This window comes from Haliotis rufescens, unplaced genomic scaffold (genome assembly GCF_023055435.1).
Source record: "Haliotis rufescens isolate VD_foot unplaced genomic scaffold, xgHalRufe1.0.p SCAF_2, whole genome shotgun sequence".
Taxonomy (NCBI): Eukaryota; Metazoa; Mollusca; class Gastropoda; order Lepetellida; family Haliotidae; genus Haliotis; species Haliotis rufescens.
The window spans coordinates 41,257,426-41,280,606 of NW_025963890.1; the positions used below are offsets into that span (position 1 = coordinate 41,257,426).

Sequence of the window (23,181 nt, forward strand, 5' to 3'; positions counted from 1 at the left end):
CCGATCAACCAAGTCATTCAGCCTGGCCACCCGATCAACCAAGTCATTCAGCCTGGCCACCCGATCAACCAAGTCATTCAGCCTGACCACCCGATCAACCAAGTCATTCAGCCTGGCCACCCGATCAACCAAGTCATTCAGCCTGGCCACCCGATCAACCAAGTCATTCAGCCTGGCCACCCGATCAACCAAGTCATTCAGCCTGACCACCTGATCAACCAAGTCATTCAGCCTGACCACCCGATCAACCAAGTCATTCAGCCTGGCCACCCGATCAACCAAGTCATTCAGCCTGACCACCTGATCAACCAAGTCATTCAGCCGGCATCTCGGTTGATTGTGGTTTGTTTGTTGTTTAACGCCGCACACAGCAATATTCCAGCTATATGACTGCGGTCTGTAAATAATCGAGTCGGGAACAGACAATCCAGTGATTGACATCATGAGCATCAATCCACGCAGTTGGTAATCGATGACATGCATCAACCAAGTCAGCGAGCCTGACCACCCGATCCCGTTTGCCACCTTTTACGACAAGCACAGGCGCCTTTACGGCTTGGTTTGTTTGCACCAAATATATGCCCGTGGGTATTTACATGTTTGTTTGTTTGTTGTTTAACGCCACACTCAGCAATATTCCAGCTACATGACGGTGGTCTGTAAATAATCGAGTCTTGACCAGACAATCCAGTGATTGACATCATGAGCATCGGTCCCCGTAATTGGGATCGATGACATACATCAACCAAGTCAGCGAGCCTGACCACCCGATCCCGTTTGCCACCTTTTACGACAAGCACAGGCGCCTTTACGGCAAGCATGGGTTGCTGAAGACCTATTCTACCCCGGATCTTCCAGGATGTCTCATTTATTACATTTACATAAATGGCATTAAATATCAGCGATAGCCATACATGTACGCGTCATTTTACGAAACGTAAAACTAAGTAATTATTCGCACTTTAATCAGTGGCATTAACGTGCATCCATTGAGAACACAGACTTAATATATACAGTAGCATGATACGCAAAACGGATCTAACATAATTACATTAAAGTACCCTAATTAGCACGATGGACCAAAACAATTTCATTAAAGTACCCTAATTAATAATAAGGAGCTAATGCAGTTACATCAGCATGCTCCTATTACCATCACCGATTTAAGACAGCGAGTTGAAGAGAACACATCAGAAAAACGGGTTTAACACTGGCATTATTTAAAAGTGCCCTCATCAGCAACCAACACCATGAGAAAACCAGCTGTGATGGTTGGTTGTACATACATACTCCCCAGAACTGTTTTCACAAGAAAAACTAAAAAGTAATATGGTAGTTCCATTGCCGTCAGTCGCATTTTATGGTTATCGGTCCGACGAGCTGATACCTGTGAGGGTGTTCGTGAAGAAACGTGATCATAGAGAATTGGTGTATCTGTTTGCAAGCAGCTGGTGCCGTGCCATAGTGTCAGGCCTGGTGGCTGTATGTGTTCAAATCCCACGTGTACAGGCCGACTATCATCAGATGGATGCGTTTACTTTTGAAGGGTGAGTGAGTGTGAGTGAGTTGGGTATAACGCCGCTTTTAACAGTATTACAGTTATATCACGGCGTGTCAGCTTAATGTGGGAGGAAAGCCCGAAGTGATGCAGGTCTCAGACGTTTACCACTTCGGTGAAACCCACGAGCACGGGTATGGTGCTGACAAACCTAGAAACATAATCGGCGCGAACCGGGATTCGAACCCACAATCATAGGTTTCTGGCGTGCCCAAGGGACGCAACTCTGCACAGCGAATCGCGGCGCCTTAGACGACTGGGCAACCCGAGCCCCCCTTTTGAAGGGCCTATAGACTGTTATCGAGAGTGCCTATGTTTTCTGTCCAGGCGCTGAGTCTAGCGTTTTAACTACAAAGTACAACTAATTCTACCACCACCACGACTACTACTTCTACCACCACTGCTACTACTGCTACTATCACTGTTACTATTGCCAATGACAGCCTCCGTGGTCTAGTGGGTAGAGCGGGGTGCCCGGAGAGCGGAAGGTCCGGGGTTCGATGCCCTGGCCTCGTCATGCAAAAGGCGCTAAAAGATGGTACTTGTTGTTACCCTGCCTTGCGCTCGGTATTAGGGGACTAAAACAAGGACTGTCGGTTGGGAGTCCGAATACTGTGTACGAGTGGGGTAATCGTGTTAAACTGAGGTATGGTATTACAGTGGGCTAGCGCGAGCAAACCAGAATTAGTCCGGACTAGTACAAGCAGCTCAACACACTCAACACCCGCCCCCCTACTACTACTACTGGCCTACTGCTATCTTCTGTGTCTTAAAAAATGCCGGACAAAACAAACTATACACCCCTGTTCGATGGTCGCTAAAAATAAAAAATGAAGCAATAAGAAATGTTTTTTTGGTGATGTATTTGGTAGTTGTGTTTTGGACCTTATCTTTTCTGTGTTTCGGCGACTGTTTTCATCCTTGTAACGTTTGGTGAAGTTTGTAATTGTATGATCGAATCCAATTTACACGTGTACACTTTCTTTTGCCCGACAGTTTACTATTTACAGTCTGAATGGTCCTTCCTGACCTTATTCACATCATTGATAGTGTAAGGTGGACTTAAGATACTAAAAACCTACGGACGATTCTTTCCGAATTATTCATGACGCGAATGTAAGTGTTGCCAACATGACGTGACTGCACTGTTACGTCAGCCGCCTTGACATACCTCTACGTCTCCTAGACCGATCTATTAGTGTTATCAGGCCACAAATACTAGTATAGCTTACCTAGTCAGAACCTCGCACGAGTAACATATGCAAATGTGATTTTAAGCCGCTAGCAATATTTCAGTAATATCACAACGGGAGAGGAGCGGTCGGATAGCCAAGTGGTTAAAGCGTTCGCACGTCACGCCGAAGACACGGGTTCGATTCCCGACAGGGGTACAATGTGTGAAGCCCATTTCTGGTGTCCCCCGCCGTGATATTTCTGGAATATTGCTAAAAGCGGCGTAAAACCATACTCACTCACTCACTCACGACGGGAGACTCAAGAAATGCGCTTCAAAGATAGGACCAAAGTGGCGAATCGAACCCGGGCGAACGCGATTAACAAAAGGCTAACGATAATTAATTATATGCCGAACATGTAGTGTGTGTGCGTGCGTGCGTGCGTGCTTGCGTGTGTGCTTGCGTGTGTTTCTTTTACTGACACCAAAGAAAGTTGCTTGATCGGCATAGGCATTCTTAAGCATCCTGTGCATCTCCTCTTTTATAATAAATTCCATGGACCTATTCGCTGCAATAGCATCGTTCAGGAAGTGACGTCACCTGCATCTCTCTCACTGGCAATTCCCCACAGGATTCCTCACGCCAATACGTATACTTGCCTGGACGGCAATGTTTAGTAGTATTTCGAAACATATTCAAAACTAAATTAAGACTGCAAATTGGTTCAGGCATAACATAATGTGGAGACAAGACACTGTGTAATCGGGAATAAGATTACAGTCTGCTAAACTAATTTTCTCGGTGGTTGCTAAAGGGGATAGTTCATAGGCTCAGTGGTTGTTAAGGGAGTGGTTCATTGGCTCAGAGGTAGCTAAGAGAGTGGTTCATAGGCTCAGTGGTTGTCAAGGTGATGGTTCATAGGCTCAGTGGTTGTTAAGGGAGTGGTTCATAGGCTCAGTTGTTGTTAATGGGATGGTTCACAGGTTCAGTGGTTGTCAAGGTGATGGTTCATAGGCTCAGTGGTTGTTAAGGGAGTGGTTCATAGGCTCAGTGGTTGTTAATGGGATGGTTCATAGGCTCAGTGGTTGTCAAGGTGATGGTTCATAGGCTCAGTGGTTGTTAATGGGATGGTTCACAGGTTCAGTGGTTGTCAAGGTGATGGTCTATAGGCTCAGTGGTTGTCAAGGTGATGGTTCATAGGCTCAGTGGTTATTAATGGGATGGTTCACAGGTTCATTGGTTTTCAAGGTGATGGTTAATAGGCTCAGTGGTTGTCAAGGTGATGGTTAATAGGCTCAGTGGTTGTCAAGGGGATGGTTCACAGATTCAGTGGTTGTCAGGGTGATGGTTCACAGGCTCAGTGGTTGTCAAGGTGATTTTACGGATGGACAACCCCAAAAGAGGTCATATGGCCTTCCCCAGTTGAGCTAAATAGACGAGTGAACATTTAACGCGGCACACAAATCACAACGTCACACACACGCCCACAGTCAACTTAAAAACGTGATAAAGTGCTGTTTTGTGTAAAACAGAAAGAGTGAAACATTGGTTCGGACGGTACCTCAACCAGTGGATTCCTCCTGACTAACACATATCTTGGGTACGGAATTCTATTCTTTTGGGTATAAATGAGCGTCCCCAACAACACCGTCCGGAAATCGGAGTTTCCGGACTAGCGAGGTTTCCAGAATAGCGGGGTTTCTGTAATAACGAGGTTTCGGGAATAATGGACTTTCCGGAATAATTAGGTTTCTGGACTAATGGGGTTTCTGGAATAACGAGGTTTCTGGAATAATGGAGTTTCCAGATTAATGAGGTTTCTGGAATAATGGAGTTTCCGGAATAATGAGGTTTCTGGAAAAACGAAGTGTCCCGACTAACGTAGTTTCCGGTCAAACGAGGTTTTCGGACTAACGGGGTTTTACTGGGCAATGAGTTTTACATGCGTATAATACAACATGACATATCCCTGCTTTCGTTGAAAAAAAGTTTCATTTGAGACAGCATCCTGGTTTGAAGTTATTTTGGTATAAATTTGATTATCCTGGTGATAAGCTGTGACACACAGTTAAAGTTTGGAACAGCTCTACAATGATATCGTTATCATTTCATGAAATAATATTGACATAAAGGAAACTACAACGTATATGGCTTTGTATATAAATATTTCAGTTTGAAAAAAAATAATACGGACTCATATATACCTTCAACCAATATTTGTGACTTTGAACCAGGATATAAATTAAGGTATGTGATAAAAGTGAAAGTTGCGAAGTTTTTAGATAGTTTTATCAAATAGCCATGCTTTATACACATCAACTGTGAAACAGCCTTTTCGCTCTCGGGTCCCTATAGTAAGTTTAATGGTATCAAGTACCTTTTTGAAGCTGTATTAGGTGTGTATGTTGTTTAACGCCGCACTCAGCAATATTCAAGCTATATGATAGCGGTCTGTAAATAATCGTGTCTGGACAGACAATCCAGTGATTGACATCATGAACATCGATCCACGCAATTAGGATAAGATGACATGCATCAACCAAGTCAGCGAGCCTGACCACCCGATCTCGTTAGTCGCCTCTTACGACAAGCATAGTCGCCTTTTACGACAAGCAGGGGTTGCTGAAGACCTATTCGAACCAGGAATCTTCACGGGATAGCTGTATTAAGTATAATAAATATGATAACTAGTGTGTATAGTTATGATAGGCCGTAACTAACCTGAATGAATAGAATAAGAGTCCCGCGTTTACTCCAGACTGTCTCTCGGCTCTTCTCGAACGCGGTACATCGCCATCGGGGTGTTAAACCAAGAAGTGCATAAGAAACACTTCCTACCTCCTGGTCTACTATGACGCAGATCACCAGGAGACACAGACAGATGCTCTTTATGTCATCTATTCTCTTCCCTGTATCCAATTAAACATTCACTGTTATATAGCCAGGTTTATGTAAAAGTGTCCCGACATCTGGCCCTGATACTGTATACCTCACAGCAACGTGTTACACCAGCAACAGTATCCTTTTGCAAGTTTGCACGCATCACACATGATATTACAATGCGTAGATATGTAATGACTATACCAAATTTTGCTTCTCGTTTCAGTCACTATCCTCCCCTTTCAGCAATACAACCTTCTATTTATGAAACCAAAAATAATGTTTATTTGTTCGGAATGTCAATACAGTTTATTCCAAGGCTAACATGTACGGGAGCCCTTGTTAAATAGGCTCCAAAATAACCTATGCTGAATTTTCGGAGAGTTTCACCAGCCGAGGCATGCGTTTGGAGGAGGTAAATATTGAGATAACGGCGAAAAGTATGGCTGCTTCCTTGTTTGTCGTGTTTGTTGTCAGAGAGGAAGGTTTTTCAGTTACAACAAAACAAACAAGCGTCACGCATTTTATAGTTTGCCAGGCGCTCGGGGCCAAATGTACACTCCGTCATTGTAAACGTCATATATACACCTGTACATGTATATATGTGATTTGGATTAAACACGTTATTTTTAATATTGGTACAGTTCAGGTTATTACAACGTTTCTGAAAATATTTTTTTTAAATATACATATTACACTCGAAAGGTAAGGAAAGAGCAGAACGGAAATCTGGCAAAATAGTTGTTTGTTTAATTGTTTGTATGTTCTTTAACGCCGCACTCACCAATATTCAAGCTATACGACGTCGGTCTGTAAATAATCGAATCTGAACCAGACAATTCAGTGATTGACATTATTAGCATCGATCCACACAATTGGGATACGATGACATGCATCAACCAAGTCAGCGAGCCTGACCATCCGATCCCGTTGGTCGCCTCTTACGACAAGAATGGTCGCCTTTTACGACAGGCATGGGTTGCTGAATGCCAATTCGACCCCGGATCCTCACGGGTCCTGGCGAAAGGTAAAATCGTTTCTTGTATTGCGATGGATACCACAGTATTTGTTTGTTTGTTGTTTAATTCCGCACCCAGCAATATTCTAGCTTTAATTGAGTCTGGGTTAGACAATCCAGTGATTAACATCATGAGCATCGTAGTTGGACAGCGTAGTTAGGATGCGATGACATGCATCAACCAAGTCAACCTAACCACTGGTGAGTGATGCTTGATTGCTTGAGTTGATCCTGCGTCTTTTCACGTTAACTGCTTCTATTGGGGAGGAACTCCACTCTCTATTCAAATTTTACGCCCTTGTAAATTCTAGATTTAAATATATCCAATTAATCTAATCATATAAATGGCCTAACGGGTCTAAATACAAGGACCTCTTGTGTGTTTGAAATGATTCTATGTTTGTGCAATATATTGTATGTCGTACTATTAGAGTGAGTGAGTGAGTGTGGTTTTACGTCGCTTTGAGCAATATTCCAGCAATATCACGGCGGGGGACACCAGAAATGGGCTTCACACATATTGTACCCATGTCGGGAATCGAACCCGAATCTTCGGTGTGACGAGCGAACGCTTTAACCACTTGGCTACCCGACCGACCCCTCACTATTATAACTAAACGTAAAACGTACCGCCACTGCGATCATGTTATTTATCGTTTTGTAATTGTCATAAAGATATACTCTTGTACCACTGTCGGTGGTGATTTGAGATTTAAAAAATGAATTCATTTGTTAACTTTGACAAGTCAGTGACAAAGTGAGAACGCCGCTGTAACGAAACACCAGGATTATCACTGCAGGAAACACAAAGCGAGGGATTTACTCATTGTACCCATGGTGAGAATCAAACCTGGGTCTTTAGCGTGACGCGACCCGCTGGCCCATGCTGTGTTTATTTCGAATTAAGTCAGCACCCACATGCCACAAGCACTTGTCTTGATATTCTCGCATGGCGATCGATGTGGTGCAGTGGCCTCGCGGTTAAGCGTTTGCTCGCTATGCCGAAGGTCAACACTCGAGCCACCTAATAGCTGAAATGTGTGAATCTAGTTTTTCTTGGTGCCACCAGCTCCAAACACCGCCTCTATTACTCGTCTTCCCGACACCGCCTCCGTGGTCTAGTGGTAGAGCAACCGCCCGGAGAGCGGAAGATCCGGGGTTCGATCCCCGGCCGCGTCATACCAAAAGACGTTATAAGATGGTACTTGTTGTTACCCTGTCTGGCGCTCGGCATTAAGGGGCTAAAACAAGGACTGGTCGGCTCTGAGTCAGTATACTATGTCTGAGTTGGGTATTCATGTTAAACTGCGGCATGGTATCTCAGTGAGCTAGCACTATAAATCAGCATCAGTCCGGACTAGTACAAGCAGCAACACAAACACACACACGTACATGCAGTCGCTATATAAGTGAAATAATCTTGGGCGCGACGTTAAACACCATTTCACCTCACCTCATCTTCCCGAAGCAAGGGAGTTAACTGCCTCTTAAAGTGCAGTTACCGCGTCGAAACTGACATATGCATAGTCAGTTAACTCCCTTGCTCCCTTGAACTCGCCATACTTCGTTTATCAGTGGAACTGTCATACGTTATCGCTCGTTAGAGCAGCTGCTTCATACCCGCGTGAACTCGATCTTGGAGGTGTAGATAATGTTCCGATATGAAATGGTGCAAATACCATCCCTCACATGAGGTGCGAGTAACGTATCTTCAAAATCAAGCACTTAATCGCCAACAAGGAACACAAATCCGAGTGCACGCCACATTTGCTTAAAATAGTGAGTATGGTTTTACGCCGCTTTTAGCAATATTTCAGCAATATCACGGCGGAGGACACCAGAAATTGGCGTCACACATTGTACTCATGTCGGGAAGCGAACCCGGGTCTTCGGCGTGACGAGCGAACGCTTAAACCACTGGGCTACCCGACCGCCCGTTTGCTTAGAATAAGCTGGCAATAAGTCTCAATACTAGGGCTGGGACGGGTAACTCGGGTACTCGGGTCAGGTGGGTCCTGAGTAGAACCTGGGTACCAACAGGACGACCCGGACCCGTGGTTAGTCACATGATATATTGTTTAATGACAAAAACTCACTATGGCTCAGCGGTTACACTACAAGTCGCTAATGTTCGCATTTCTTTCTGACGATGCACACATTCCTTTTGACTTGAATATGTTTGAGTAAAGATAAAGCTTCAGTCAACTTCAGTGTACCCTTGATCTGATTTTTTGATACATGTATCTAAATAGTTTTGGCCAGGGCTCCGGTAAAACAATTCCCAATCAGACATTTTGTTCCCAAATCTTGGGACCTGCACTGGGTACCCGGGTAGGGACGGGTAATAGGGGGACGGGTAATAGTAAATATGGACTCGTCCCATCACTAGGACCAGCATAGTATTACCATATATATTCAATGATAGTCCATCAGTTGGTGATATTAGCATCTGTCAACGAACTACTCACGAAATAATTGTGTTACCGTATTCAATGTAATAAGCGTCCCGCTCTAATAAGCGCCCACGGCGATAATTGCTCATATATTGGCTAGTGAACAATCCCAATAAGCGCCCTTCAGACTGGTCAATGTACGACTTATTTATTCGTGTATAATACGCAATCGTGTGTTATATGCACCCTCAATTACGGCCAATTAAATTCTGGAAAAATATATCTGTCGTGTATAATACGCACAGACTTTTCTTATGTATCATGTCAGGCTGTCGGCATTAACCACGAAATTTACGATCTTTCAACTCTTTCACCAAAATAATATTCTGATAAGAGCCCCCTATTTCTAATATTGAGAGCGCCCTGAGCGCTTATTACGTCGAATACGGTATTCATAGAAATGAATAAGAAATCTCCATATCCTTCCATTTGTTTATATATATTTTTTTTAATTGGGTTGATCACGGAAATCATCTTCTCTATCATCACATTTGAAATTAAAAGGTCACACAAAAAAAAGAAAAAAAAGCTCAAGGTCACGCCGTGTAACGTATTTCAGTTTAACGCAGCATAACGCACAGAATGCGAACAGGATACACTGCTACAGAATATGCAGCTAGAAATGTGCAGAGTGTCCCGTGAACACAAACAGAGCCAACCCACAAAGCGGCCAGTGTGAAATAGCCGCGATATGCTGCAATCTGGCACAGACTGGGTGCAGTTCACAACTCCTTATTTACAGATCAGTAAAATAGTTAGCGCACCTGCAAATATGAAGTCTGTCTTTGTCCGTGAGAAACATCTAATACAGGAATTCGGTGTTTACATGACATTCGCTAGAGCCATGTAATCGTATTTTAAAAATGACAGGTTTAAATGTGAGTCCACTGTAAACAGTGCCCGTGGACCCGCCCTTATCTTCATGTCATGCTGTCTTAGACTCACTCCCACACACACCAGCTAGGGGGAGGGATAGCTTGGAGTCCAAATGTTAACAATCTTCAGACGAATAAGTTGTTGGTTGGTTTGTTGTTTAACGCCGCACTCAGCAATATTCCAGCTATATGACGGCGGTCTGTAAATAATCGAGTCTGGACCAGACAATCCAGTGATTAATATCATGAGCATCGATCCACGCAATTGGGATCGATGACATGCATCAACCAAGTCAGCGAGCTTGACCACCCGATCCCGTTAGTTGCCTTTTACGACAAGCATAGTCGCCTTCTACAGCAAGCATGGGTTGTTGAAGACCTATTCTACCCCGGATCTTCACGGGTCTCAGACTAATAAGGGCCATGGGGTAGCCGAGTGGTTAAAGCGTTCGCTCGTCGCGCCAAGGGCCGGGTTCGACTACCCACATGGGTACAATGTGTGAATCCCATTTCTGGTGTTCCCCACCGTGATATTGCTGGAATATTGCTAAATGTGGCGTAAAACCATACTCACATAAAGCGTCCGCTCGTCACGCCGAAGGCCCGGGATCGACTCTCCACATGGTTACAATGTGTGAAGCCCATTTCTGGTGTCCCCTGCCATGATATTGCTGGAACATTGCTAAAACGGCGTAAAATCATACTCACTCGCTCACTTTGACGAATAAGGAAGAGGGACTCGATAGTGAACATTCAGATGCTGATGGTGGAACTGCATGTACTGCATCTTGGTGTCGTGTTGTGTACTGGTTATGTCCGTACAGTCTACACCAGTTGAGTACAATGCATTCATTGTGTTGGAAGTGTACACTAATTGTCCGTAAATAATACATAGTAATAATTATTGGGGTGAAAACAACATGCTATGGTAGCTCGCATGTTTTGTGTCTTGTTTACCGCCGTAGTCAGCAATTTTCTATTTTAATATAATCGATTTAAGTAATCGACTCTGAGTCAGACAAAGATTGATCAATATATACATCTGCTGTTATAATAGCAGACACTACTAGAGTAATAATACTGTATAATATTAAGCACTAATAGTCATACAATAATACATGCTTGGCCCGTCATAACAGAAAGCAATACTGGAGTTACAGAAACAAACACTTTGTGAGTGTTATCACACAATATTTAAAAAAAATAGTTTTGTGTTTTTTAAACTACAGTAAACTACAGTTATAACGAACTCAAAGGGACTACTAATGTTAGTTCGTTATAACCGTGGTTCGTTATAAGCATTAAAACAGCATAACCACAGCAAATAGTCGGGACCCAAAAAGTAAGTTCGTTATATCCGTCAGTTCGTTATAAGCGTGTTCGTTATAACCGTAGTTTACTGTAGAGTGGATTTAAACTATGGTAAAGTTATTTTGGTGGTCAGTTTACATTATTTTGATATGTTTACATCGTTTTATCTCTCTTTACAGAAAACACTTGAACAGTTTTACATTTCAATTGTATATAAATAATGTTTTTTTAAATAAAATGCTTCATTGCCCAAAATGCATTGTGTTAAGAGTAGGACAATATCCCATGTTTTATTTTCATCACTCCATCCGGAAGAACGCTCATTGGATTGGCTGACGGGAAATGCCATCAATTCACTCATATCTACGGACCTGATGAGTGAAATCATGCAGTCAGTGGGTACATGTAGCTGTTGAAATGTCAGGAATAATCCACCATGCTAAATACATGTAAATAACGTCGATGTATAAATGTTGTACCCCATTCCAGTATGATACAACACACGCACACACAGGCTCACATATACAATCGCACGCGCACACAGCCGCACATATACACACGCCCGCACATACAGTCGCACATATATACACGCCCGCACACTCAGTCGCACATATACACACGGATGAACACACAGGCGTACATATCCACACGCACGCGCACACAGCCGCAGATTTACACACGACCGCGTACACAGTCGATAAATATACACACGCACGCGTGCCCAGCCGCACATACACACACGCACGCGCACACCGCGCACATATACACACAGCCGCACATATACACACGCACACAGCCGCACATAAACACACGCACGCGTACACAGCCGCACATATACGCACGCACGCACGCATATATACACACGCACCAACACACAGCCGCACATTTACACATGATCGCGTACACAACCGAAGAATATACACACGTACGCATGCATAGCCGCACATATACACACGCACGTATACTCAGCCGCACATTTACACACGCATACACTCCTCATCCAAGAACTCTATGATCATGAGATCCGGATATTTAAATGTAGTCTATTAAATATTGGAGGCCCTCAAGGCTCCGCCATGCGTCCAGTCCTTTCTACGTATCGCGCATCGCCTGACAATAGGTTACATGCAAAATACCAGTGCCTAATATGTCAGAAAGTTGCAAAAACGACACTATATCCATAATCACGAGCCTGCTAATCAGGTGAGATGAGGTGAAACTGGATTTAACGTTGCGTCCAAGATTATTGCACTTATATCGCGAAGTGCATGCTCGTGTGTGTGTGTGTGTGTGTGTGTGTGTGTGTGTGTCTGGCTGCTTGTACTATTCTGGACTGATGCCGATTTATAGTGCTAGGTCACTGAGATACCATGCCGCTGTTTAACATGCATACCCAACTCAAACATAGTTTACTGACTCAGAGCCTTGTTTTAGCCCCTATATGCCGAACACCAGGCAGGGTAACAACAAGTACCATCTTTTAACGTTTTTTGGTATGACGCGGCCGGGGATCGAACCCCGGACCTTCCGTTCTCCGGGCGGACGCTCTACCACTAGACCACGAAGGCGGTGTATGAGAGCAGATCCTACGGTTGCAGACAACACCGAGCCAAACATCTCCCTCATGGGGGACTTTTTCTGGAGCAACGTTTCATCTAATACGACACCGTAGACATGTTGGCACTGTTTCAACAAAATATTATCATAAGTTCAGCAATGTACTAAGCATCCCGCCGTGGCATTAACACATGTGTTTATGACTTCTACAGAAGTATTCACATGCAGCCATTAGGTAGTTATCATTAATAGTTGCACTACAGAAAATTAAACACGTAAGATATTACGTTAATGTGAAATGAATTTAAAATGGCCGTCTGACGGACTCATCACTGACTCCATTTCTTGTTAGTGTGTGTGTGCGTGCCTGCGTGCGTGCGCGCGTGCGCGCGCATGTGTGTATGTGTGAGTGAGTGAGGGAGAGAGGGAGATATATAGAGAGGGGGGGGGGGAGTGAGAGTTTGTGTGTACATGCGTGTTTGTTTCTGTGTGTCTGTATGTGTATGCGTTTGTGCTTGCGCGTGTGTCTGTGTGTGCGCGTGTAAACGTGTACCTGTGCGCGATCATTTTCATGAATAGGTAATAACATCCCTAGTTTTTTTCAAAGATAATTTATTTGTTAGTCTGTTGTCTATTTGTTTGGCTGTGCAACGCTGCACTAGGCAATAGTACAAAACTCGCATGGCGACGGCCTGTAGTATATCGAATCTGGACCAGACAACGCAGTGATTGGCGTTATAAGCAACGATTCACGATCCGTTGAACACGCCATCAAGCATGTCACCGACTCAGACCATCCATTATAAGTCGCCTCTTCAGACACGCTGAACGAACGACCTGAATATTGGGTTCAGTGCCACAATGTTTATTTATTTATTTGTTTGTTTGTTTATTGTTTAACGCCGGACACAGCAACATTCCAGATGCATGTCGACGGTCTGTAAATAATAGTCAGGATCAGACAATCCAGTGATTGACATCATGAGCATTGATCAACACAATTTCGATAGGATGACATGCATCAACCAAGTCAGCGAGCCTGACAACCCAATCCCGTTAGTCGCCTCTACAAGCATAATCGCCTTTTATGGCAAGCATGGGTTGCTGAAGACCTATTCTACCCCGGATCTTCACGTGTTCTGTGACAACTTGGCACGGACTGTGACATGTTAAGGAAAATGTCAGATTACCCTCCTCAGGCGGTTGTTTACAAGTAAAGTTGTGTACAAGCTGCCCTGCTCACTGACTGTTGAGCGATCCAGACACAATCAACACATCCGGTGTTGGCTTCACCGAGAAGGAAGAAGATGAGTGCATCCTGTTAAGGCATGCACGACTGTATTAAAATATTTCCGCAGGAATTATTTCTTCATTAATATTTCGCCAATTAGGGGCTGATACCTGGACATCCTGACTGCCTCTTTAATGATGCATTGAATTACGAAAATATGAGAATTTTTTATCAACATTTTGTTCAAATATCTACACTGGGTTGTCCCATGGACCCTCAATATATACAAATTAAAAAATAAATCCAAATCAAGTCTAGAATGATTTGGCAAGTCTAGATCGCCCCCGTTTCTAAATCCTAAAAAAAATAAGCATTGTTCTGAGCTTCATTTGTATTATATTAATAATTTGTAGATATTTTTTAAGCTAACTGTATTTCTCAGACTAAATGTTTGCTTAGCTGGTCTCTATCAGGGTGATACGCTTTCTTCTGGAGGACCAAAGGACACCCAGTTTACGATGTTTTTCAGTACTGGTGTTAATTATTTACATTTTCACTCCCTTCCCTCTCACTCACTCACCCTTCTACCATCCCACTCACTCACTTCTCACTTTCCGTGTATACGGTACACAATCCACACTGTGGCAAAGCTAGATACGGCGCTATTGGGTGTTGTATTGCACACAGACCATCATGCACCACGCTAGTTGGTTCTGGCAGAGAGAGAGAATCGCAGCGGGAACATTAGCGTGTGTGTGCCAGATGCTGAGACAAGAGAAGGGATGACAAAAAGTGACAGTCAGACAATACATACACCAGTGGTTGGCAAAAAACCATCTATTTCTATCATGGAGGGTAATGTGTGTTGTGTATGAGCCCAGTATACATTGACGTCTTCATGATGCTCTGTGTACACTATATATATATATATACACTCAATCAATATGACTGTATATGTTAGGGCCAACATAGGGAAAGTCAACACCCAATAAATATGACTGTATATATTAGGGCTAACAATAACTTAAAATGTGTGTATATATCAGGGCCAACAAACAATTAATATAGCTGTATATATTAGGGCCAACAATCATTTAATACGACTGTATATATTAGGGCCAACACTCAATTAATATGGCTGTATACATCCGGGCCCACACTCAATCAACATGACTGTATATACAGGGCCCACACCCAATCAATATGACTGTATATACAGAGCCAACACTCAATCAATATGACTGTATATACAGAGCCAACACTCAATCAATATGACTGTATATACAGAGCCAACACTCAATCTATATGACTGTATATACAGAGCCAACACTCAATCAATATGACTGTATATACAGAGCCAACACTCAATCAATATGACTGTATACATCAGGGCCCACACTCAGTCAATATGACTGTATATACAGGGCCCACACCCAATCAATATGACTGTATACATCAGGGCCCACACTCAATCAATATGACTTTATACATTAGGGCCCACACTCAATCAATATGACTGTATACATCAGGGCCCACACCCAATCAATATGACTGTATACATCAGGGCCCACACCCAATCAATATGACTGTATACATCAGGGCCCACACTCAATCAATATGACTGTATACATCAGGGCCCACACCCAATCAATATGACTGTATACATCAGGGCCCACACCCAATCAATATGACTGTATACATTAGGGCCCACACTCAATCAATATGACTGTATACATTAGGGCCCACACTCAATCAATATGACTGTATACATCAGGGCCAACACTCAATCAATATGACTGTATATACAGGGCCAACACGTACCGACATGTATAGCTGATGGTTGAACATGTAGTGGCATGTATAGCTGATGGTTGAACATGTAGTGGCATGTATAGCTGATGGTTGAACATGCACTGGCATGTATAGCTGATGGTTGAACATGTAGTGGCATGTATAGCTGATGGTTGAACATGTAGTGGCATGTATAGCTGATGGTTGAACATGCACTGGCATGTATAGCTGATGGTTGAACATGTAGTGGCATGTATAGCTGATGGTTGAACATGTAGTGGCATGTATAGCTGATGGTTGAACATGTAGTGGCTTGTATAGCTGATTGTTGAACATGTAGTGGCATGTATAGCTGATGGTTGAACATGTACTGGCATGTATAGCTCATGGTTGAACATGTAGTGGCATGTATAGCTGTTGGTTGACCATGTAGTGGCATGTATAGCTGATGGTTGAACATGTAGTGGCATGTATAGCTCATGGTTGAACATGTAGTGGCATGTATAGTTGATGGTTGAACATGTAGTGGCATGTATAGATGATGGTTGAACATGTAGTGGCATGTATAGCTGACGGTTGAACATGTAGTGGCATGTATAGCTGACGGTTGAACATGTAGTGGCATGTATAGCTGATGGTTGAACATGTAGTGGCATGTATAGATGATGGCGGAACATGTAGTGGCATGTATAGTTGATGGTTGAACATGTAGTGGCATGTATAGCTGATGGTTGAACATGTAGTGGCATGTATAGCTGATGGTTGAACATGTACCGGAATGTATAGCTGGTTGTTGAACATGCACTGGCATGTATAGCTGATGGTTGAACATGTAGTGGCATGTATAGCTGATGGTTGAACATGTAGTGGCATGTATAGCTGATTGTTGAACATGTAGTGGCATGTATAGCTGATGGTTGAACATGCAGTGGCATGTATAGCTCATGGTTGAACATGTAGTGGCATGTATAGCTCATGGTTGAACATGTACCGGAATGTATAGCTGATTGTTGAACATGTAGTGGCATGTATAGCTGATGGTTGAACATGTAGTGGCATGTATAGCTGATGGTTGAACATGTAGTGGCATGTATAGCTGATGGTTGAATATGTACTGGCATGTATAGCTCATGGTTGAACATGTAGTGGCATGTATAGCTGATGGTTGAACATGTAGTGGCATGTATAGCTGATGGTTGAACATGTAGTGGCATGTATAGCTGATGGTTGAACATGTAGTGGCATGTATAGCTGATGGTTGAACATATAGTGGCATGTATAGCTGATGGTTGAACATGTAGTGGCATGTATAGTTGATGGTTGAACATGTAGTGGCATGTATAGCTGATGGTTGAACATGCACTGGCATGTATAGCTGATGGTTGAACATGTAGTGGCATGTATAGCTGATGGTTGAACATGTAGTGGCATGTATAGCTGATGGTTGAACATGTAGTGGCATGTATAGCTGATTGTTGAACATGTACTGGCATGCATAGCTGATGGTTGAACATGTAGTGGCATGTATAGCTCATGGTTGAACATGTAGTGGCATGTATAGCTCATGGTTGAACATGTAGTGGCATGTATAGCTGATGGTTGAACATGTAGTGGCATGTATAGCTGATGGTTGAATATGTACTGGCATGTATAGCTCATGGTTGAACATGTAGTGGCATGTATAGCTGATGGTTGAACATGTAGTGGCATGTATAGCTCATGGTTGAACATGTAGTGGCATGTATAGCTGATGGTTGAACATGTAGTGGCATGTATAGCTGATGGTTGAACATATAGTGGCATGTATAGCTGATGGTTGAACATGTAGTGGCATGTATAGTTGATGGTTGAACATGTAGTGGCATGTATAGATGATGGTTGAACATGCACTGGCATGTATAGCTGATGGTTGAACATGTAGTGGCATGTATAGCTGATGGTTGAACATGTAGTGGCATGTATAGCTGATGGTTGAACATGTAGTGGCTTGTATAGCTGATTGTTGAACATGTACTGGCATGTATAGCTGATGGTTGAACATGTAGTGGCATGTATAGCTCATGGTTGAACATGTAGTGGCATGTATAGCTGATGGTTGACCATGTAGTGGCATGTATAGCTGATGGTTGAACATGTAGTGGCATGTATAGCTGATGGTTGAACATGTAGTGGCATGTATAGCTCATGGTTGAACATGTAGTGGCATGTATAGCTGATGGTTGAACATGTAGTGGCATGTATAGCTGATGGTTGAACATATAGTGGCATGTATAGCTGATGGTTGAACATGTAGTGGCATGTATAGTTGATGGTTGAACATGTAGTGGCATGTATAGCTGATGGTTGAACATGCACTGGCATGTATAGCTGATGGTTGAACATGTAGTGGCATGTATAGCTGATGGTTGAACATGTAGTGGCATGTATAGCTGATGGTTGAACATATAGTGGCATGTATAGCTGATGGTTGAACATGTAGTGGCATGTATAGTTGATGGTTGAACATGTAGTGGCATGTATAGCTGATGGTTGAACATGCACTGGCATGTATAGCTGATGGTTGAACATGTAGTGGCATGTATAGCTGATGGTTGAACATGTAGTGGCATGTATAGCTGATGGTTGAACATGTAGTGGCATGTATAGCTGATTGTTGAACATGTACTGGCATGCATAGCTGATGGTTGAACATGTAGTGGCATGTATAGCTCATGGTTGAACATGTAGTGGCATGTATAGCTGATGGTTGAACATGTAGTGGCATGTATAGCTGATGGTTGAATATGTACTGGCATGTATAGCTCATGGTTGAACATGTAGTGGCATGTATAGCTGATGGTTGAACATGTAGTGGCATGTATAGCTCATGGTTGAACATGTAGTGGCATGTATAGCTGATGGTTGAACATGTAGTGGCATGTATAGCTGATGGTTGAACATATAGTGGCATGTATAGCTGATGGTTGAACATGTAGTGGCATGTATAGTTGATGGTTGAACATGTAGTGGCATGTATAGATGATGGTTGAACATGCACTGGCATGTATAGCTGATGGTTGAACATGTAGTGGCATGTATAGCTGATGGTTGAACATGTAGTGGCATGTATAGCTGATGGTTGAACATGTAGTGGCTTGTATAGCTGATTGTTGAACATGTACTGGCATGTATAGCTGATGGTTGAACATGTAGTGGCATGTATAGCTGATGGTTGAACATGTAGTGGCATGTATAGCTGATGGTTGACCATGTAGTGGCATGTATAGCTGATGGTTGAACATGTAGTGGCATGTATAGCTGATGGTTGAACATGTAGTGGCATGTATAGCTCATGGTTGAACATGTAGTGGCATGTATAGCTGATGGTTGAACATGTAGTGGCATGTATAGCTGATGGTTGAACATATAGTGGCATGTATAGCTGATGGTTGAACATGTAGTGGCATGTATAGTTGATGGTTGAACATGTAGTGGCATGTATAGCTGATGGTTGAACATGCACTGGCATGTATAGCTGATGGTTGAACATGTAGTGGCATGTATAGCTGATGGTTGAACATGTAGTGGCATGTATAGCTGATGGTTGAACATGTAGTGGCTTGTATAGCTGATTGTTGAACATGTACTGGCATGCATAGCTGATGGTTGAACATGTAGTGGCATGTATAGCTCACGGTTGAACATGTAGTGGCATGTATAGCTGACGGTTGAACATGTAGTGGCATGTATAGCTGACGGTTGAACATGTAGTGGCATGTATAGCTGATGGTTGAACATGTAGTGGCATGTATAGATGATGGCGGAACATGTAGTGGCATGTATAGTTGATGGTTGAACATGTAGTGGCATGTATAGCTGATGGTTGAACATGTAGTGGCATGTATAGCTCATGGTTGAACATGTACCGGAATGTATAGCTGATGGTTGAACATGTAGTGGCATGTATAGCTGATGGTTGAACATGTAGTGGCATGTATAGCTGATTGTTGAACATGTAGTGGCATGTATAGCTGATGGTTGAACATGCAGTGGCATGTATAGCTCATGGTTGAACATGTAGTGGCATGTATAGCTCATGGTTGAACATGTACCGGAATGTATAGCTGATTGTTGAACACGTAGTGGCATGTATAGCTGATGGTTGAACATGTAGTGGCATGTATAGCTGATGGTTGAACATGTAGTGGCATGTATAGCTGATGGTTGAACATGTACTGGCATGTATAGCTGATGGTTGAACATGTAGTGGCATGTACAGCTGATGGTTGAACATGTAGTGGCATGTATAGCTGATGGTTGAACATGTAGTGGCATGTATAGCTCATGGTTGAACATGTAGTGGCATGTATAGCTGATGGTTGAACATGTAGTGGCATGTATAGCTGATGGTTGAACATGTAGTGGCATGTATAGCTCATGGTTGAACATGTAGTGGCATGTATAGCTGATGGTTGAACATGTAGTGGCATGTATAGCTCATGGTTGAACATGTAGTGGCATGTATAGCTGATGGTTGAACATGCACTGGCATGTATAGATGATGGTTGAACATGTAGTGGCATGTATAGCTGATGGTTGAACATGTAGTGGCATGTATAGCTCATGGTTGAACATGTAGTGGCATGTATAGTTGATGGTTGAACATGTACTGGCATGTATAGATGATGGTTGAACATGTAGTGGCATGTATAGCTGATGGTTGAACATGTAGTGGCATGTATAGCTGATGGTTGAACATGTAGTGGCATGTATAGCTGACGGTTGAACATGTAGTGACATGTATAGCTGATGGTTGAACATGTAGTTGCATGTATAGTTGATGGTTGAACATGTAGTGGCATGTAAAGCTGACGGTTGAACATGTAGTGGCATGTATAGCTGACGGTTGAACATGTAGTGGCATGTATAGCTGATGGTTGAACATGTATTTGCATGTATAGCTGATGGTTGAACATGAAGTGGCATGTATAGCTCATGGTTGAACATGTAGTGGCATGTATAGTTGATGGCCGAACATGTAGTGGCATGTATAGCTGATGGTTGAACATGTAGTGGCATGTATAGCTCATGGTTGAACATGTAGTGGCATGTATAGTTGATGGCCGAACATGTAGTGGCATGTATAGCTGATGGTTGAACATGTAGTGGCATGTATAGTTGATGGTTGAACATGTAGTGGCATGTAAAGCTGACGGTTGAACATGTAGTGGCATGTATAGCTGATGGTTGAACATGTAGTGGCATGTATAGCTGATGGTTGAACATGAAGTGGCATGTATAGCTCATGGTTGAACATGTAGTGGCATGTATAGTTGATGGCTGAACATGTAGTGGCATGTATAGTTGATGGCTGAACATGTAGTGGCATGTATAGTTGATGGTTGAACATGTAGTGGCATGTATAGCTCATGGTTGAACATGTAGTGGCATGTACAGCTGATGGCAGAACATGTAGTGGCATGTATAGCTCATGGTTGAACATGTAGTGGGATGTATAGCTGATGGCTGAACATGTAGTGGCATGTATAGCTGATGGTTGAACCTGCTGTAATCCTGAAGTGAACTTTGCATTTCGTACAGACCGAGCTGAACGAAGAACTGGCTGGAGAACTGATCAGTCATTACGTATAGACTATACACGCATCTATCGCGATTCACAACAACAGCCTTGACAGTGATGGCTGTACGCGAAGCCCCGAGTTATTATAAGCTGCAGTTCTAGTGTACAGTGCTACACAAACAAATACAGAGGGTAAGTACTACCTACACGTTCACAGCCATCCGTCGGAGGGTTTCACAGGCATTTGCCCGAGTCATACAGACATGCCCCTTTCACCTGTTCACTACCCTGTTATCTTCACCTGTCCAACTAATCGCCAAGTAAGTAGAAGGTCTTACCTTTGACTTGAGCACTGGTGGAGTCGGGCGGGAACACGGAGCGTGCTGCCTCTTCCAGGAGCTATCGTCCCTCAGTCGCACCTTGTAGTTATACCTTTGCCAGTTCATAGTGTCTTCATTGGAATATCACCATACACCGTTACGAAGCTGGCAGTTGTCGTGCATTCCTTACTCAGTTTTCTTTTCGCATTATATGCTTGTTTTCATTAATGTTGACTGAGAACACGTTCGGGTCCTGGCACTGGAGCTATAGGACGGAACTCGGGTTCCCGTCCCTCTACCTAATTAGCAACAGTGGCCTTTGTTTTGGGGGCATCAGGGTTAATGAATGGTATGGCGTAGATCGTTCTCTCTGCAGCTGTGATTGGGGTGTTCTGGGGACGGTGCCTGCGATTGCACGTGCAGGAAACCGAGAGAGATATAGGGAAGCTTTATCTCTTGAAACTCGTTTATCGTTCTGTCTGCCGCGTATTAAATAAGCAATAAGACGACCCGAAGAAAGCTCCAATTCCTTGTCCATGTGATAATATCATCAGCGTTGAAATCCCATCCCACATGTGTTTGAATTCAGTCGTTGAACTTTAGAATCCTGTAACGATTTAAGCACTAGTTATATTCATTCATTTTCAATTGTATCCTTTTGTTGAACTGGTCATTAATATTTTTGTTATCCTTCGAACTTTAATCCACTTGTTGCCAATGTGTATATTTTGACAAACGTATTTTGTCAAACAATAGCATGACATATTTCAAAAAGGTATGTTCAAGGGTTGTTAATCCGAGCTTCGATCCCTCAGAACTGAGGGTTTAGACGACGAGTTATAATCCAATTATTGTGGCTACAAAAACCCCAACCTCTGCTCCAGAAGGTGAGCGCTGTAAACACCGACGAAAAAAACAAACAACTTAAGTCTCCCGCATTCACTTTTAACAGCACGAGGCTCACCCCTGTAAACAGTACACTATTTGACGAGTCGTTTCCTTCTTATTTCAATACTTGTGAAACCAGCTTGAAATTCTTCAATGTGAAAACTTCCGAGAAAGTCGACGCTCATCGAAATATTTCCTCTTTCTCGAGAGCATCCCCCGCTCCGACTCCGATAGCCAGCCATCCCTCCGACCCGGTGTGCCGCGACGTGCTATTCGGCCCCTCCCTCCCTCGCGTTATTCCGCCAGCTCGTAGGGATACATTTCATATTTTCTTTGGGAGGGGGCCCGATTGACGTTGTGCGTATATACAGTGCTAATTTTACGAGGCAGTAGGAGGCAACTGTGTGTTTATTATGCTCGCCAGTCCAAGTAATTTCGGTGAGTGAAAGACACGAGTAAATCTCAGCCAATGATTAAACGATACCACGAGGGGCAAACAGACTAGGATGCTAAGGATGATGCATCAATGTCGTATTAGGTATAAAAAAAACACGGGCGTTACTA

The 23,181-nt window shown here is 43.2% G+C and overlaps 1 protein-coding gene across 11 annotated transcripts in view; it reads right to left on the reverse strand.

Annotated features, from left to right (window-relative positions):
• Positions 1–22,870, reverse strand: part of LOC124114498 (calponin homology domain-containing protein DDB_G0272472-like) — an 88,203-nt gene extending 65,333 nt beyond the window's left edge. For 4 of the 11 annotated variants that reach the window (XR_006857862.2, XR_006857861.2, XM_046475099.2 and 1 more), the window contains exon 1: positions 21,748–22,868. Coding sequence is in view for 9 of the 11 variants with exons in the window: in XM_046475099.2 (XP_046331055.1) it covers positions 21,748–21,855 (108 nt within the window). In the remaining 2 variants the exon portion in view is untranslated. Of the gene's footprint in view, positions 1–21,747 lie in introns of all 11 variants that reach the window. The other 7 variants (XM_046475093.2, XM_046475097.2, XM_046475092.2 and 4 more) reach the window with 4 other exon arrangements.
• Positions 22,871–23,181: the final 311 nt, after the last annotated feature.